Source organism: Elephas maximus, chromosome 11 (assembly GCF_024166365.1).
Source record: "Elephas maximus indicus isolate mEleMax1 chromosome 11, mEleMax1 primary haplotype, whole genome shotgun sequence".
Lineage (NCBI taxonomy): Eukaryota > Metazoa > Chordata > Mammalia > Proboscidea > Elephantidae > Elephas > Elephas maximus.
Window position 1 is genome coordinate 76,601,073 of NC_064829.1, and position 19,366 is coordinate 76,620,438.

A 19,366-nucleotide genomic window follows, 5' to 3' on the forward strand; every position below is an offset into this window, starting at 1 on the left:
ATCTCAAAAGCATTTTTCAGTATCACAGGCTAGACACTGAGGTCCAACTTTATTCAGAACAATAATAACCTATGGTTTCTTTTCAAACTCTGAAATGAGGTAATGAGAAAAATCCATGAAAGCAGGTAGTACAAAAGCAAAATTATAAAGATTTATAAAATTGTTAGTATCAATGAAAAATTTTAAAACGTATTAAAAATTCATTGGAAAAAAAATTTTTTTTTTTTAATTTAAATGAGGTTAAGTACAGATAATACAAATTCTGGTCCCTTTTTATTTTTTTTTTTAATTTTTTATTTATTGTGCTTTAGGTGCAAGTTTACAGCTCAAGTTAATTTCTCATACAAAAATTTATATACACGTTGCTACGTAACCCTAGTTGCAATCCCTATAATCCCTATGACAGCATGCACCCTTTCAACCCTGGGTTTCCTGTGTCAACCTTTTTTTTTTTTTTTATTCAACCAGCTCCTGTCCCTGTCTGCCTTCTCATCCTGCCTCCAGACAGGTGCTGCCCATTTAGTCCCGTGTATCTACTTGAACTAAGAAGCACACTCTTCACAATTATTATTTTATGTTTTATAGTCCAGTCCAATCTTTGTCTGAAGAGTTGGCTTCGTGAATGGTTTTACTTCTGGGTTGACAGAGAGTCCAAGGACCATGTCTTCTGGGGTTCCTCTAGTCTCAGTCAGACCATTAAGCCTGGTCTTTTTATGTGAATTTGAGTTCCACACCCTACTTTTTTCCTGCTTTGTCAGGGGCCCTCTGTTGTATTCCCTGTCAAGGCAGTCATTGTTGGCAGCCAGGCACCATTTAGCTCTTCTGGTCTCAGGCTGATGGTGTCTCTGGTTTATGTGGCCCTTCTGTCTCTCGGGCTAATATTTTCGTTGTGTCTTCGTTGTTCTTCATTCTCCTTTGCTCCAGGTGTGTTGAGACCAATTGATGCATCTTAGATGGCCAATCGTTAGCTTTTAAGACCCCAGATGCTACTCACCAAAGTGGGATGCAAAACATTTTCTTAATAAACTTTGCTATGCCAATTGACCTAGAAATTCCCTGAAACCATAGGCCCCAGATCCCTACCCCTGCTACTCTGTCCTTTCAAGTGTTTGGTCGTGTTTAGGAAATTTCTTAGCTTTTGGTTTAGTCCAGTTGTGCTGACCTCCCCTGTACTGTACGTTGTCTTTCCCTTAAACTAAGATAATTCTTGTCTACTATCTTTTTTTTTTTTTAGCTAGTTAGTTTCTCAGGTTCCTCATTGTTCTCCATCGTTGTGTAGTATCTGATTGTGTGTATATACCATAATTTGTTTATCCATTCGTCTGTTCATGGGCTTTTTTATTTCTTTAAAGTATTCCTCTGGATGACCTTATCTTTCTAAATAAATAAATCAGCAAGCAAGCACAGTTTATTTAGCTAAGTCCCTAATATATGTGTGTATAACGTGGTCCATGAAAAATATATTTAATTTTCGAATATTAATGTCTCATAGTAAAGGCTGTTCCTAAGAACTTACCCAGATACTCTGTGAGCAAAGTCAATAATATCATCTTTAGTTCGTGGTCCTCTATAGTTATATGCTAAGTCGCCCTTTAATCTTAAAAAGAAAGAAAAGAGAAAAAAAGGGGGGATAAAAGCCTGGATTATCAACCTGTTTTAATATTTAATGTTAATCATTCAGTATTACTGCACAAAATTACTAAATGCAGTTTTAGAAGTAGCATACCCAAGTAACAAAATCCTATGTAACACACAGTAGAAAACTGGCAACTCAAAATATAAAGAAAAGTGCCTGTATTCTATTAATACACAGAAATAGTTTACTGTGCATTGGATAGTTACAGTGTGTCTATGACTCTTGCTAAGTGAATAACCTACACATTCATGGGCAAGACTTTGGAAAAATTAAAGCCCTTTAATTGCCATTGTCTTCCCTATCAAAACCTAAAGGACAGGAAATTCAAAGCATTTTGATAGAGACAAAACACATTTTAAAAGCAATAGTACCTTGATACTCCAAGATTACAGAATAAAACAATGCATAAAAACAACTCTTCTAGAAAATTACATAATTTTCCAAAAGCATGCCAAGGGATTAATTTAGACATCTAATAAACTTAAAATAATAATAAAAATTGAGAAAGTAAGACAGAACATCAGTAATTAAACAGAATGAATAGAAAGAAAAATTTACCTAGCACAAAAAAGTGAAAGGGGCATAGCAAACACTTTTCTAAAGTGGGCGGAGGGCCATATAAAACTCAAGAAAGAAAAAAAAAATAGCCAAATTTTGAAATTAGCACTTAAAAGCTTATTTTATTATCATAAAATAGGTTTCAAAATAATTCCTCAGCTCACTAAAAAAAAAAAATAGATTACCTAAATAAGGTTAATAGAAAGCATGAGAAAATTCAATGTAATCATGACATAAAATAAGGCCTTGAGAACTATCACGCCACTCCTTCCAACTTGCACTACCTTGTATTACAAGGGATTACAATTAACACCCATCAATTTTGATTCTCCTCCTTTTATCCCTAATGAATAAGCCTAGTTTACATAAAAGTAAAATTTGTTAGAAGGCAACATTTACACAGATAAAGTCGAATACACTCTTGAGTGCCTTGAGGGCAAAGCCTTTTCATAAAGATTGTGTGCCTCGGCCTACACAGCCCTGTGCCTATCGCACAGTAAGCACTGGATACAGGACTAGTGCACTAACAGTAAACAACACATTTATTTCAATGTGAATACAGTCTCTCTCTTTTGATCACATACTGCACCTAAAAAGAATTGCTGAACCCAAATCTTCAATGGCCTAAGGAAACTACCAGAAATTAACATAACAAACCTAAGTAGGGTGAACTAATAAAAAATATACATATAAACATACAACACGACTTACAGCTTAATTGTTGGATAACCTCGGACACCAAACTCTGCAGCAAGGCCTTGATAAGAAAAAGAACAAATAATTCTGAATTCTATTAAAACAAGAAACTAGGAAACAAAGGAGCTACTTAAAACTTATATATTTATACAAACACATAAGATTTTTTTTTTAAGTCCTAAAAAAGAATATATACACAAAACGAGATTCTTATACAAAATGATTTCACTTAATATAACCTAACCCGTGGTTTGCATGAAATACTATGACTAAATTCGCTGAGCTTGAAATGAGTCACCCCAGAGGCGGGCAAGAGAGGCTCCCACTACCACTAAGGAAGGAGAGCCAGAGAAGCGGTGGCAGAGGAACAGCGGCAGGAGACAGCACAGTGGGCTTCCCAGCCCACAGAGCTAGAATGCTGAGAGTCTTTGGGCCAAGGCTTACTGGTGGAGCGGGGTGCCTCGCGAGTACTCACTGGGAGATCTAAAAGTTTTTTAACACTTGTTTGAGCAGGGCAGAGGCACAGGGCCAGGAAGAGAGGCCTGCGTGTGAGCACAGCTGGGGAGAGGCTATCCTGATGCAAGAACCATAACCCGAGTGTTCCTCAACCTGAATTATAACCTGTTACTTTCCTAAAAAACCCCATAGTCATGAATATTGTTTGTGAGTTCTATGCGGCCACTGCAATGAGCAGAGAAGTAGAGTGTGTGGGAGGGACGGCTGGCAACAGAAATGGTAAAGATGGGGGAGAGAGGAGGTAAGTCTGACCTGTCTCACAGGAATCAGCCTTGGGCTGTTGATCTGGATTCTCCTTCCCCATTGTGAAGTTAGAGGAGGTCAGAAGCCACCTCTGTGCCATTTTCATAGTACTTATTTAAAAATATATATTCTTATGAAAAATTAGTTAATTAAGCCCCACATCTCATTTCACTTCATTTCCAAATATTTCTAAGTTCTGTCCACTCCTTGAAAAAATGGTCCATCGCCTCCTTTAAAAAAAAAAAAAAGGAACCTAAACCCTTTGCTGTCGATTGAATTCCAACTCAGGGTGACCCCATGAGTCACAGACTAGAACTTCACTACAGGGTTTTCCTGGCTGTAACCTTTATGGAAGCAGATTACCAGGTCTTTTCTCCAGCGGAGACACTGGGGGGGGTTCGAACTACCAACCTTTAGGTTAGTAGCCAATCACAAACCACTTGCACCACAAGGATCCTCTCTCTTCCTTTGGTGAGTTGTAAAAGAACTGCATTGTATTTTAATTTTAAATAAATTGTATCTGCAAAAATCCATAAATTTCTGTAGCTAACATAAGATCTAAAAGCAACTTCATCTACTTGTTTTAGGGGCTTCTGCTTTTGTAATAACCTAGGATAATTCCCATTATCTCAAAGATTATTCTGAAATCTTCACATTAATTAAAATGAAAAATAATTCATATTTTTATTCCAGGCAACAAAATCAGCACAGACAACAAAAACAGGAACTCAAGTTCTAAAGACAGAGTTTCTGCCTCTGATTAGTCATATTAACTGAGACCAATCACATCATTTATTTGTGTCCCATCTCTAATTTAAGACTTTACCTCTGTCAAGTATTTTCTAATTGGAGAGGAATGCTGTTACGGTGGAGACTGCCTTTTTCCAAGCCAAAAAACAAATCTGATTTGGGAGAGATTATGTGAGTAAAGCATGTTCTGAACAACGCTTCCTCAAATTAAGGAAGCAAGTAAATACAAACCCTTATTACTATAAACTAACTCATTAAAAACTGCCGAAACATGAAGCCTAATGTAATTGATGGGGGTGGGGGAGTGAGTATATCCCACTAGCAACTTCCCTTATATAATTTAAAATTTATTTACACACAAAGTAAATAAAGAAAATGAAATATGCAATCAATAAGAAAATACAGTGGTGGTATTTTATAACCTGATGTGGTGGATCTCATAACAGACTTCAGAGAGAAAATCCCAGCTCCAGACTTAACCCCATCACTTCATTTCCTTGACCTCAAATTCCATCTCTATAAGGTGGGGACAATGTCACCCACCTTACAGTCCCCTGGCTACTTGATCTTCATTTCTGACAGAAGTTCGATTAGACACTGACTCCCAAACTTAAGTCTTAGTTTTCCCCAGAGAGGAATGGTTTTATAATAAAACAGCAAAGAACAAAGCCTGGGTTATAGATATAAGGACCCCCAAGTCACAGACCAAAAATCTCTTGGTAGTTTATAGACAGTAGCTATTTGAATACTTATCAACTTCTGTTTTTAAATGCTGGCAAGATAATATTCTTTCTCTCCACAGCACATGAAGCATCTCATTGATGCTATAATTGAATGGATAATTCATCCATCATCAACACCAAACAGAAGCTAGCAATAAAACACTGTGAACATTACAATATTTACTTAGGTTTATTGGTTATCGTTCATCTCTCCCCAATAGAACATAAGCTGCATGAGAGCAGAAATGTTTGTCTTCCTCGCTCACTCATATATGACCAGTGCCCAGAACGTGCCTGGCACAGAGTAAACACTCCTTAAATATCTGCTGTGAACAAATGCTGACTCTGCAACATGCCCACAACAGAATCATTTTTCAATAAACCATATCTGGATATTCAAGGAGTCACAAGGTTCAACAAGCAAGCGGCACCTTATAGGCCAGAGTGCAAGGTGAAAAATGGGATACAGGAGGTACAGTATTCCATATCCAAGGAGTAAATTACATAAAGCACTCACCATGTGCCTGGCATATGGTAGAACTCCACATATACCAGTTCCCTTTTCTCCAAGCTAGACAGTTTCAGTGAAATAATGTGTTAATGTACATGCCCCCTACACTGCAAACTCCTCAAAGGGGTTTTTAAGCTCTTAATTCCACAAAATGTATAACACTATGCTAAGCAGACAAGAAATAAAACCTGTAACAATCATGGCATCACAAGCAAAAATTGTACCCAAATTAAAAAAAAAAAAAAAAAAAAAGCTGACATATGAAGCCAAGACCCACAAGAATATTCGTTTTTATTCACAGCATGTAGAACACTGTTTTCTAAGCTATTCAGAAAAAATATCTTGGCTGTTTTTCCCTAGTCTAGTGCCACTTAATAAATAGTGGCACATAATGGCACTTAACAAATAATAAATAACTATACACATTAATAAAGAATTCTTGGCTTAACGTAAACTGTTAATTATTACCAAAGCATCACATGAGTAGCTTACCACTAAGGTTGTTTTTATTTACATGCATGATTTCTGTCATTGACTATTTTTCTTTACATCCCCGCATTCCTTGATGCCTTACTCTATTATCTCATCGGGCGATTCAAGTGATTCTAAGGATTTATCATTTTAAGACTTTCTTACACTTTTCTATTTTTTTCACCTTTTTACCTCAATAATATTAAGACTGTAAGCATTTCCAGGGAAAGCAGTATTTGCTTTGGTCTTTATCTTTAGAGACTAGCACAGAGCTTGAAAACCAGTAGTTAGTAAATAAATATTGATTGAGTGAATAAATGTAAAATTTATACATGGATATAGGTAAGCAGTCAGTTAAAAAAAAAAAAAAAAATTTTTTTTTTCCCTAGACATAAGAACTTATTTTTATGTGGAACGGTTGAAAGAAATCTAATTAATTGTTCCCTAAACATCATTAAAAGCATATTTCAAGAAAGATCAACTCTTCCCTTTCTCTCTATAGTAAGTTCCTGCCATTGATCTCGCCTCCTCTCAAAGTTCAACAATTAATTTGTATGACTCAATAATCCCAGCTCTAACATCTCACCTACACTCTCGTTCCCTAATTCCAGACATTATTAAATATAATACCACAAATTCGAAACAGTTACTAACATGCAAATGCACAAAAAATTAAACTAAGAATCTTGTACTATTATTTTTAATCATTCTTTTTTACGCAACAGTGCCAATCCATCATGTCTGAGTTAACCCTTAAAAATGGCTTTAACAATTACTGTTTCCTCTTCATTCCACTGCCACCACTCAATCCTGAGCTCCCAGCATCCTAGACTCAGATAAAACTGACATAAGTTATCTTCATGCCTCAAACCACTCTCTTGTTCACCCTACATGTGACTGCCAAAAACATTTGTATGAAGTCACCTGCCTTTTCAAAAATGTGTATTTCTTACCTACTGACAACTAATAAAACAAAAAACACTCTCTTACCTGAAAGATCCTTTGTAATCTGGTACTAACCTTTAGCCTTTTATATGTGCTAGCCATTGTGCTATGGGTTTTTGAATATAAAAAATTAATACAATCCTTACAGCCTTGAGGATTATCACTCTCTCTTTTAGAGACATGGAAACTAAGATTAAGAAAGGTTAAGTACTTTCCAAAAGCCACAAAAGTGGGACGCAGCATGGCTAGTATCAAAACTAAGGTCTGTCTTCCTCCAAAGTATAGACTATAACGCTGATTTCCTAAAAAGAAATATGCACTGTATACTTCCACTTTCTACATTAACTAACGGGAAAGGGAATCTACATTTATTACTAGTACAAGGGGCTTTACATGGGCTACATCATTCAAATCTCAAATTCGATTACATATTTACCAATGTGGAAACCAAAGCTTAGCGGTGCTGAGAAATTCCTGGAATTACACAGGGAAAGCAATAGGCAGAGCCAGGATTTGAATCCAAGTCTGCTTCCTGAAGCCATGCTCTTTCCAAATTTATACAATGTTTCATACTTTTTCCTTTTCTCAAATCCTTCAAGTGAGGTCTTGGCAAATTTTTTTCTGCAAAGGGTCAGACAGTAAATATTTTAGGCTTTGTGGGACATGTGGTCTCTGTCACAACTACCTAATGTGCCACTATAACACAAGAGCAGTCATTGACAATAGGAAAGAAGTAAGTGTGGCTGTGTCCCAATATAATTTTATCTATAATAGCAGGTGGCAGGTTGGATTTGGCAAATGGGCCATAGTTTGCCAACCTCTGTTTAAAGACATTTTATCCTGTGGTACATACTCATTAAGCTCATTTTCCATTCTGTGATTTTGCCCCAATATTCTACCTAATTTGAATACCTTCCTCATTCTCATGTCTGTTTATCCTGGTTCTGCTCATTCTTTAAAATAAGTTCCCCTTTATTCCTCCACTAAGACATCACAGGCCACTCTAACAGACAATACATTAACTCATATGCCAACATCAACAGTGTAACTTTCAACTGTCTGTCATTTCTTCATGTAAGCTGATCATTTCAGGTGGGCTCAAAACAGGAACAATGACTTACACACCTCTGTTAGCTGTATTAATACATTGGATAGTCAATGGCTAATTTATTTAACTCATTAAGTATACAATCTTTAATTACTAACTTTTACTTTACATGAGCAAAGAATTTCCTCTCACCCTGAATACTGCTGCATACAATTTAAATATTTTTCTTATGACAACAGCAAAATAATAAAACAGAGTAAATGCTTACTAGCATAGGAAGTAGCATCCATCTTCCCAACTTTAACTGGAGAACCCATGTTTTTCATCTCAATACCAACTTCATTCCAAATTGGTTCCAGTTTTTTACAATGGCCACACCACGGTGCATAAAACTGGTTAAAAAAAAAAAAGACAACCACTAGAATGTTGTGCCACAGTGAACATCAATCTTAATTTTTAAAGAACTTCTTTGGTTAAATGGTCTAATAACTCATTTTACACAAAAAGTTTAACTATAAGTTTTAAAGTAGTTACACAGGATAAAATATACACACATAAACCTAAACAAGTTAACTCCTAGTATATAGCTCAACGGTGATACTATTCTAAATTCATTTTAACTACTGAAATTTATTTTACACAGATAAAACAATTTACAGTAAAATGTTTCTGCTTCCCAGAAAATGTTCCCATGTTCTACAGAAAATGAAGCCTCTAGAATATACACCTACACGCCACGTGCAGACCTCGTGAGTGTTAATGATGAACGTCAATCCATTTCTACCACAAAAATTCCAACACAGTTGGTGCCTTTTCTGACTTTCAGCCTAGCCATTGGTAAGACATGGGAGATCATTAAGATGATCAACTTGGCACAAGTCAGGATGATTAAACTAAAACCACAGACCTTCATTCTCCTTCTGAATCACTAACTGGTTAGGATGGTACCTAGGCTTGCCTAGTACAATGGTATCTCAATCTGCCTGTTCTATTTCCATGAAATAAAATTTATTTCTTAACTTTATAATATGGAAATTTTCAAATATGCACAAAAGGAGAGAGAATTAAACAATGGGGCCCCGTGCTCCATCATAACCTAGCTTCAATAATCACAGATTTTGCATTTTTGTTCCACCTCTTTTGTGCTACTCTACTTCTTTTTGCTAAGGCATTTTAAAGTGAGTACCAAACACCTTAAGATTCAAATGTATTTCAAACTTGAAAATAAAGAAAGGGAGACGAAAATTCCATTTTGTTAAGATAAAAATATGATATTGGCTACTAAGTGATATTAATATACTAAATCTCTTGGCAACTATGAAGTGAATTCTATGATAAAATCACACCATAATCTCCCTCAGACACAATCCAAAAGTTAACCTCATCATAAAGTAGGGCTCTGGCTTCCCTGCTAATGCCCTTGCCCTCAGAATTTCTCACCAACAGGTCACCCTGCCAAGACCCTCAAGGTTCAAGGATTCATTTTAATACATGAACCAAAATAGCCATAACTGAGAAAACAGACTGAGTAATACATAAACACATACTGTGGGTGAAGGAGAACAGAAAATAATACTTGAATTAGTAGAGGAGTAATTACTTACATCTACAAGCCAAATGTCATCTTTTCGACTTTGTTTAAATCTAAAAATAAAAACAAGAGAAACAAATCTTTGATTGTACATTTGTATACATTTCACAATTATATGGTATAAAACCAAACCCAAACCTATTGTCAACAAATTGACTCCAACTCATAGCAACCTACGGGACAGAGGAGAACTGCCTCATGGGGTTTCCAAGGCTGTAATCTTTACAGAAGCGGACCGCCACATCCTTCACCCATGGGGCGGCAAGTGGGTTTGAACCACCAAGCTTTTGGTGATAAATATATGAGCCTAGAACAAATTCTTTTCAATAATTTTTTATGTAAAATTTTTACACAGTGACCTACCTCTAAATCTTATCCTATCCATTAAACGCTTCAAGAATAAAAGTAGAGAACGAAGGGATAAAATAACTAGGAGGAAAGAATCTAAAAAAAGAAAATCAAAGTGGGACTTGGTGGCAACACAGATCTATGCCAAGCACCCTTCCCCTCTAGTACATTTCATACCTGTGCATAAGTTAACCCATCAGGCCTGAGACTGCTATCCTTAGACAGGCTTGCTTGCAAGGTTTGCCCTTGGCTGGTGTCTGGGAACCTGGATTTCAGGAGGGTTCCTGCCATTTCCTGATAAGGGTGGCTCACTGTGCCTAATCTGTGCAAACAATGTGATTTTATGCCAAACACCTACTTTCCTTCTGGGCATCTGAAATTTTGGTTCGTGCTAGGCAGAGGATGCCTGTAGGGCCGGCCCCCAATAAAAAACCCTGAGTACCAAGTTCCAATGTGCTTCCCTGATAGATAATGTTTCACACATGCTTTCAGAACTCATGCCGAAGGAATTATATGACTTCACTGGGAGGACTCAGGGGAGGCTGTGCCAGGTTTCCTCAGGACTGCCTCAAGTATCTTTTCCCCAGGGCTTTGAGTGGTTTGCTCAGGTTGGAGCCCCAGCTGAGAATATGCATTTCAAATAAGTTCCTAGGGGATGCTAATGCTGCTGGTTAGGAACCAATTCTGAAAACCACTAGTAGAGCAGTGGCGGGGGGGGGGGGGGGGGGGGCTTCAAAATTTATCATACAACAGAATCACCTGGGGATCTTGTTAAAATGTAGACTATGATTTAGTATATCTGGGCTGGAAATAATTGACTCGAGGACAACAGGGTTTTAACAGGTAGGGGATGGAAATGCAAATTCTCAGCAGGGGTTCAAACTGGAACTAAAGGGTTTGAACCAGAACAAAGGGGTTCAAAGCCCTGTTTTTCCCCGTTGCTGATTTTACTTTGTCTTTTCCCGTAAAAATCATAGCCGTGACTTCGACTAGATTGAGTCCTGGAGTCCTCCTAGCAAATGGCCGAACCTGGGGGTGGTCTTGGGAACCCCCACATGACACCAACCTGGTAAAATATCTTCCTAAAGCGCCATTCTGATCATGTTATTCTCTTATCTGACACTTTTTATGACCTCTGGAATCAACTCAAGGGCAACTGGTTTGTGGTCCCCTTTATAACCTACAGAAAAAAGTCCAAACTCCTAAACTTACCTAGCTCCAACTTGTCTTTCCACTCAAATGGAAACCCTGGTGGCATAATGGTTAAGTGCTATGGCTGCTAACCAAAGGGTCAGCAGTTCGAACCTGCCAGGTGCTCCTTGGAAACTCTATGGGGCAGTTCTACTCTGTCCTATAGGGTTGCTATGAGTTGGAATTGACTCGATGGCACTGGGTTTGGTTTTTTTTTTATAACCTACAGAAAAAAGTCCAAACTCCTAAACTTACCTAGCTCCAACTTATCTTTCCACTCAAGTGTTCAGTAGCCTATAATTTTCTGCTGCAAAAGACCTCTTTAAGTTGTAAAAAGCAATGACGTCACTTTGATGACTAAGGCACACCTGACCCAAGCCATGATCTTTTTAATCGTCTCATACGCATATGAAAAGTGGACAATCAAAAAGGTAGAAAAATTGATACATTCAAATTGTGGCCCTGGAAAAGAAGATTGAATATAATGTGGACTGCCAGAAGAATAAACAAATCAGTCTTAGAAGAAATACAACCAGAATGTTCCTTAAAAGTGAGGATGGCAAGACTTTAGCTCACTTAGTTTGGACACATCAGGAAAAATCAATGCTAGAAAATGACAGAATGTCTGGCAAAGCAGAGGGTCCGTGAAAACAAGTGAAACCCTCAATAAGATGGATTGACACAATAGTCATAACAATGGATTCAAGCATACCAATGATCATGAAGGTGGCACAGGATCTGGCAACGTTTTGTTCTGTTATACATAAGGCGGTCATGAGCTGGAGCTGAATCAATGGGAACCAACAACATGATTTCCAAACCACTCTCACCAATGTTCCACATGGAATGTTACATTAGTAGGAGGAAAACAGATGAAGGCTTATTTCCACAAAAGAAATAATAACTCAAGGGGGCAGATACAATGCTAAGAGTATAAAAGTCACCGACGACCATGTGGTTAACCAGCTAGAAGCTGCCCAGTGGGCAGAGTCCTTGAGTGTAACTGAAGAATCTACATAGGGCAGGAGTGAGCAGAGAGGAAGAGAAAGCTGCCACCGTCACAGTCAAAACAGCTTGACAGCCAATCCGGTGCCCTCCTTCTCCAGATATTTAGGTTGCCCCATCTGTGATAGGAGCAAGCTGACATTTAGGGGTGCATTTCATTTTTGTAGTGTTAGAGGCTCAGTTGCAACAATGCCATGGGTCCAGGTTAATAAAGTTGGGGTACCTCAGGTACCAGAAAGGTCCATGGTTAGAGAATGGTCCATTTGTGGTTTTCAGTGGCACAGCAATCAGATTTTCACCTGTGGGATCAGGCAGTGAGAGACATACCCAATAGCTCGTTAAAGTCAGGGCTGTGGCAACTGCCTGGGGCAAGCTTATCAACAAATTTGGCAAGATGGAGTCACATGAGCCGTCCTGTGAGACAGAGAAGAGCCATTAGGTCTCCTTTTCTTCCCTCCCTCATATCGGGGCTCTCCAGTCCCAAGGTGCTCACATCATATTATCAAGGATGGGCTTGTCTCCATCAACTGTGATATGCATAGTCTGTACTGTATAAGCAAAGAGAGTGCCCTCAAATAAACCCCCAGGGTGGTTAACCCAAATCTTTTGACTTGGATCTTCTTGTGGTTTAGTATTTTATATTGTGGTTTCTATTTCATATATTCATATCCATCCCATGGAGCTAACCAGAGAAAAGCAGCTGGGCCACCTTAAGGAAATTGTTGAACCAGACATCTCAAATTGGCGGTCAGTATTTTTGAGGTCCATGTAGGGAAAACTCATGACTCTGCACACAGGGGTGAATGGGGAAGGAGCATACTGTCACCCACTCCTTGCTATTTAATAGTCATCCTTATCTCCCATTGATTTGAATCTTCAGGAGGGGGTCAAAGGGAATGGAAGGCCCTTGCAGGGCCCGCCAAAGAAATCAAGGTCTCAATAATTGTAAAAGAAGGGTATACACCCTGAAGGAAGGGTGCAGATGAAGTGTCCTTCCAAGGAACTGTTGCTTTGAGACCCCTGACTGCTTGCCTGAGACGTGTGGTCCAAGCTAGGGTTATCTTGTTCCCCCCCACAGCCATGTAAGCCTGTCTTTTAACCATCCATTAAAGTGTCCAGTCACCCTGGAGCATGAAGACTCCATCACATGCCCCATGATTATGTCCACTGATGTGTCACTTAGGTCACAAACCCAGGGCCATTTCACATGCAACGTGTTCAGAGAACCCAAGCTGGAAAGAAATATGGTCTTGTAGGGCCTGGACAGTATGGTCTGAGTGAGTGGGATGCACAGGAATGCCTAGGCCAAATCTAGACAGTGTCAACTGCAGTCAGGATCTGGCAGAACCTTCAGGAGGACAATGGGCCTAATATGATATATCTACCAAGAACGTCTTGGCCTGCTGGCTCAAAGGATCTGTTCCTGGGTAATACTTTAGCCTTGGCCAAGGTCTAGCAGAAGGGACAGCTTTTCTATGCTGTGTCAATGTCTTCTCGTGACAGCTGCAGTCCGTGTCTGGGATGGTGTCTGAATTTCCATGGCCGTCCTCTCGTGATCACACATCTATTTGCTCTAGGGCCAAGGACAGCCAGTCTCCTCCTTTAGCTGACAGGTGCAACCTGGTTGATGGTTATTTTTCCCTTCCTCAGTGGAGCGCTGTTTCTGGTGAGCATTCCCATGTGTAACACAAAGCTTACTAGGAGCAATGCTGATTTTTATCTAAATGTCTTGTCCCCACAGGGGGCTTGTTTTACACACCAATCTAAGGCTTGCCAGTGGCCCAACCAAATGGCCAGGCCACAGCCACAGCCCATGAGTAAGTTAAAATACAGCAGAGCTCCTTTGTTGGGTTAGCCAGAGTAGTAATCCATACTGCATGAATCTGCCCATCATGCTGAGTTTCCTTTACCACACTCAGTAAGGGGCAGGTCTTTCTCAGGTTAACTGGCAGCTGCACCCCATTTCACCCCAGTACAAATTAATCTAGCAGAGCCATCAGTGAACCAGGCCCATGTGTGGTCTGGAAGGTCTCTATATCTGGGTCCCTAATGGGCCAGTGGAGGCAGCAGATCCTTGGTCAATACGCCTGGGACGGGTAGGGGCACTCCTGAGACTGGAAAGGATTCCTGAACTGCCACAATGCAGTAATCCAAGGCCTCTGCTCAGACTGACTTGATTGGGATTTCTGGTTGTATGACTACTTCATGATCATGGCTCATGTTCTCAGCATCCACTAAGAGGCCAATAATTGTTTGTTAAAAGGTGTATATCTTTCAGTCAACTCCAGGAACTCAGAGGTCCAAAAGCCCAATGGGCACTGCTGGCCTGTGGCAATGATTTTCTGCCACAGGTTCCAATCTGAGAAGCTGCTGAAACCTATAAGTCAAACAGCAAAAGTGGATGGGTGCGACCCAAAGGAAGGGGATCCAGGTGGGTGTGTTGGAGAGAACTCCTGGTGCCCTGTTGGTCAGGCCCCACTTAAAGGTAACAGCCCAGTAGGTGGATGCCAGTAGCTGAATAGGTCCAGAAATCGCTGTGCCTCTTTTTTATTTTTTAGGGCAGAGAGAGCCAAAAGTGTGACAATCTTCTCTGGAACGAGTCGTTGTGACTCCATTATGCCCAGGAATTTCACCTGCATACTAGAGGCCCTTGTCCCTTGCCTGTGTTAATGGCCCAGCTGTGTTACTGCATGTGTGTCATCAGGACCTCCAGCCCTTATCGGGTGATGACTGTCTGGGTCCACCAGGAAGATGTCATCAAGGCTAGTACTCCCACTGGGAGTGAGACTTTTTCCAATCATGGACTACCCATTGCTGGCAGACAGCTGGGAAATTCAGGTAGTTTTGTGGAAGAACCCTTTAATGCGGATTGCAACCCATTCTGCAATGAAGACAAATCAAGCCTGTTCATACCCATGGAGAGGTTATGCTAAAAAGGCAATTGTGATGTCAACTGCTGAATACCAAGTTCTCTCAGCTTGGGTGACAGCCTCTGTGACAATCACAATATCAGGTATCACTGGTGCCAAGGGTGGGACTACAGCACTGAGTGCCTATAATCAATGGAAAGAGTCCAGGCACCCAAGGCCTTTTGCACAAGCCAGACAGGCTAGGCTTCCTTAAGCTCAGCAATGAGGAAGGTTCTATCTTTTTCTCCTCCAGGTGGCTGATACTATTTTTAGGAGACAACTGCACTGGACATTGGTTTTGTTGTTGTTAGTTGCCATTGAGTTGATTCTGATTCATGGTGACCCCATGTGTGCAGAGTAGAACCATTCCATATAGTTTCCAAAGCTGTGACCTTTCAGAAACACACTGCCAAGTCTGTCTTCTAAGGCGCCTCTGTGGGGGCTAGTAATTGAGCTAGCAGTAAAGCTAGTAGTCGAGCAGTTAACCATGTGTACCGCCCAGGTGCCAGGGGGACTACAGTCTTCCACATGCCCCACTAAGATGGCCCTACTACAATAATTCCCATCAGGGCTTAAGAGTGAAGGTGAGTAGTTCTGCGCCCTGACAATACATCAATACCAGTAATATATTCAGCAGAGTGGCCAATAAACGCAGGTATGCAAGAACCTGAAGGTTACTTGGGCTTAGGCCAGGGTATCAGTGGCAGTGGCCTCAAAACCTGATGGTATGATCTGTTTCCCTCTCATGCTGGTGCCAGGAGTTGCAGTGATCACACTCACCTGTGTACCAGTATCCAAAAGGCCCAAGAACTGCAATTTTCTCTCAGAACTATGATCTTGGCATAAGACCTCTGGTGCCCCTTGAGGACAAAGGAACCTCCAGCTAACCCCTAGTCTTGTGTATTTTTTAAAGATGAGAGGCCCGGTGTCTTAGTTTATCTAGTGCTTCTGTAACAGAAATACCACAAGTGAATGGTATTAACAGAAATTTATTCCCTCACAGTTTAGGAGGCTAGAAGTCTCAAATCAGGGTGCTGGCTCTAGGAAAAGGCTTTCTCTCTCTGTCCACTGTGGGAGAAGGTCCTCATCAATTTTCCCCTGGGTTTAGGAGTTTCTCAGTGCTGGGACCCCAGGTCCAAAGGATGTGCTCCACTCCCAGTACTTCTTTCTTGGTGGTAGGAGTTCCCTCCTCTCTGTTTCCTTCTCTCTCCATTTATCTCTTGTAAGGTAAAGCTGTGACTCAAGCAAGGGTGGTACATCCCACCTTGATCCTCATTAATATAACCTAATCATGCCTCATTAACATAGTAGACAACTCTACTCCAAAATGGGACCATAACCATAAGCATAAAACCCGTAACCCACTGCCGTCAAGTCGATTCCGACTCATAGCAACCCTACAGGTCAGAGTAGAACTGCCCTATAGAGTTTCCAAGGAGCGCCTGGTGGATTCGAACTGCTGACCTTTTGATTAGCAGCCACAGCACTTAACCACCATGCTACCAGGGTTTCCCCACAGGCTAAGATTTACAACACATAATTACATCAGATCACAAAATGAAGGATAACCACATGATACCGGGAACCACGGTCTGGCCAAGCTGACAAGAATTTTTGGGAGGACACAATTCAATTCATGACACCCAAGTAAAGTTGGCAGGGGTCTCCAACTCCACTGGGGACAACACTTGTATTAGCCACAAGGGACTATCAGTGGGCAGATACTAATGAAGCTGCCTGTCAGACCTCCATATCAAAGTACTTGGCCAGTAGTTCCTTGGCAGAAAGCCTATCAATCTCCTCCTTTGAGACCCCTATTTTCAAGTAACTAGACTGAGTCTTTTCAGGAAGGCCCTTGGCCGGGCTGCCCAGGAAAAGGCACCTGGTTACCACTCTTCTGTTGGTCGATCTTTGCTATCTTGGCAGTAGCCATTTTTTCCACGTCTGGGAATGTCAGTTAAGATTCAGATTGTATCATGGACCAAATGACCTGACCTCATGAGGAGGTTTAACTGGGCCAGGTAACCAGAGAGAGTAGTACGGAAAAACCTAGAAATCTGGGTCAGGTTAACAGTCTCATGACCCAATTATTCCCAATCCCTCATTATAGACCCAACGGACCACCAGGGTGGTTCACAGGGACACTATAGTCTGAGAGGGTGGCCCAGACATGTTTTTCAGTGGCAGGAAACTCTTCATAGGTGGGACAGACCTATCAGAGCCCAAACAGTACCCAGCTGCAGAAGGAGAGTCTCGATGTTCATGCCCTCTCACTAGCCACCTCCTCCTTAGGCAAACTAAGGCTTCCTGTCAGTGCATCTGCAAAGAGGTCTGTAATGACATGCCCTACAAGGCACCACTCCCTCACTAAGTTTAACAAGATCAACTTCTTCATTATGGAAGCCAACTAACCGAGGCTCTAAGGTCTCTTCAGGCTGCTGGGCAAAGGGATCCTGACAGGCCCTACATTCTTTTTTACTGAAGGCCTGAGATTCAATAACTTGCTGTGTTGAAGAAGGTCTGTTGGCACCAGGACGTGCTGGGAGCTAACAGCAACCACTGGACGCAATTTTGCACGCAGAGCACCCGAGTAAGTATGCAGCGCAGATGGGGAATCCTCTTGCTGCCGAGGAGCCACAAGCAAAAGGCTTCTCCTCTTCATGAACTGGGCGGGCGGGGTGGGGGGGGGGGCCTGAGGGTGGAAGGTCAAAGTGAAGGGAAGTAACAAGTAACAAATGGAGGTGCCTGGGCTAAGAATGCAGATATGCATATGAGTATGGCTGGCAATTATGGGGGGAGGGGTCCTGAGAGCCTGACTACAACTCCCTCCAGACACCACAGGGCACCAGCTGTGCAACTCGTCTGGTGTGGGCAGCGCAGCTTCTCCCATGAGGCCTGCCAGTAACTGCTTATGGTCAGGCCTGAAAGAGTACATACAGGATTTTGGCTTGGAGCTAGGCTCCCCAGCTACTATAAGCAAGGTCTTGGGACTAATGCTGTGGGGGTAAAAGATATAGTATGTCCCAAATTCCGGCACTCACTCAGGTGCTATAGAATGGTAATATAGAATATTGAAAGGTCTGCCACGTTTTTGACCTTGTAAATATCAGTAAAACTCTTTTGAGCATAACCCTATCTCATATATAAACAGCACTTAGAACTCCTGGGATAAAATCGGTAATATATGAGCATAGTGTCTATTATTTTTATTAAGATTAGAATTAGATTATTAAGATGTGAACATGTAAATATTCAGGTTAACAACAGAATTAGAAATTAAAATACTATTGAAACAAAATACGTATACTCACGAGTCATCTAAATCTGGCACCACACTCTTACCAAAAGCCATGTCAAGAAAAATAACTGAAAAACAGAAAGAAGAGACTAAATGTATACTTCTGATTTATCATTTCGTTCACACTTGACGCTTAGTCATCTATAAAACGTTTTTTTTTTTTTTTTTGATGTTCTGACCAGAAACTCTATCACTGATTCATCCCGGGGTACAAGTGAAGGAAAACCACAAGGAGTTCATTTGTTTGATAGATATTTATTCTGCAACGTAATTTCCCTGTGACAGGTAAGTCCTACGTATGATAGTAAATTCAAAATATAAAAGCTCTTTTTCAACATATCTTTCCTCTGATCCTATTTTTCCATTTTAGCATTCCACCTGTTCGGAGCAGAGACAGAAATTGTTCTATACTTCTCCCCTTTCCTTAGTACTTCTAACTTCAAGTGCCATCCAAAATATTATTATTTTTTTAATATTTAGATAGAAACAGAATTGAGCTACCACTCTAGTACTTATGACAGAGCAGTGCCTGGCACATAGTGGAAAGGCAACAAATGGTTGCTGAGTAAGTGAACGCAGGGAGGCCGGCAGGAAGAGGCCCAAAAGGGTCACCACACCGCTGTCGCCGTCACTGCACAATTCCAGCGGTCTGATAGTGATCTGTCCTTGACCATCCTTCCCTTTGCCCATGGATGGTGAAAACCCTCCAAATACGACAACACTTGGCCCCTAAAAAGCCAAAGCAAAATGTGGCCACACGTTGGGAAAGTGTCACCTGCTCGCCTGTCTGAGAAGCCAGGGCGACGGTACCCCTGCCACAAAAGACGAAGACGAGGACAGGGAATCTCCTGGGGGACAGCGCATCTTTTGGGGCCTGGCACCGGGTATGCACTGCAATGCCGAGTGGGTGGAGGACCCTAAGGTGTCA

At 40.9% G+C, this 19,366-nt stretch overlaps 2 protein-coding genes across 2 annotated transcripts in view; one reads left to right on the plus strand and one right to left on the minus strand.

The window, feature by feature from the left end:
* The window catches only part of TMX3 (thioredoxin related transmembrane protein 3), a 43,635-nt gene that overhangs the window by 23,647 nt on the left and 622 nt on the right, over nucleotides 1-19,366 (minus strand). The window contains exons 2-6 of the mRNA XM_049902000.1: nucleotides 18,452-18,506; nucleotides 9,701-9,740; nucleotides 8,365-8,488; nucleotides 2,906-2,951; nucleotides 1,517-1,597 (exon numbers count right to left, since the gene is read on the minus strand). Coding sequence (XP_049757957.1) covers nucleotides 1,517-1,597; nucleotides 2,906-2,951; nucleotides 8,365-8,488; nucleotides 9,701-9,740; nucleotides 18,452-18,506 — 346 coding nt within the window. The remainder of the gene's footprint in view (nucleotides 1-1,516; nucleotides 1,598-2,905; nucleotides 2,952-8,364; nucleotides 8,489-9,700; nucleotides 9,741-18,451; nucleotides 18,507-19,366) is intronic.
* CCDC102B (coiled-coil domain containing 102B) overlaps nucleotides 18,668-19,366 on the plus strand; it is a 453,215-nt gene continuing 452,516 nt past the window's right edge. The window contains exon 1 of the mRNA XM_049901993.1: nucleotides 18,668-18,723. The gene's annotated coding sequence lies outside the window, so the exon portion shown is untranslated. The remainder of the gene's footprint in view (nucleotides 18,724-19,366) is intronic.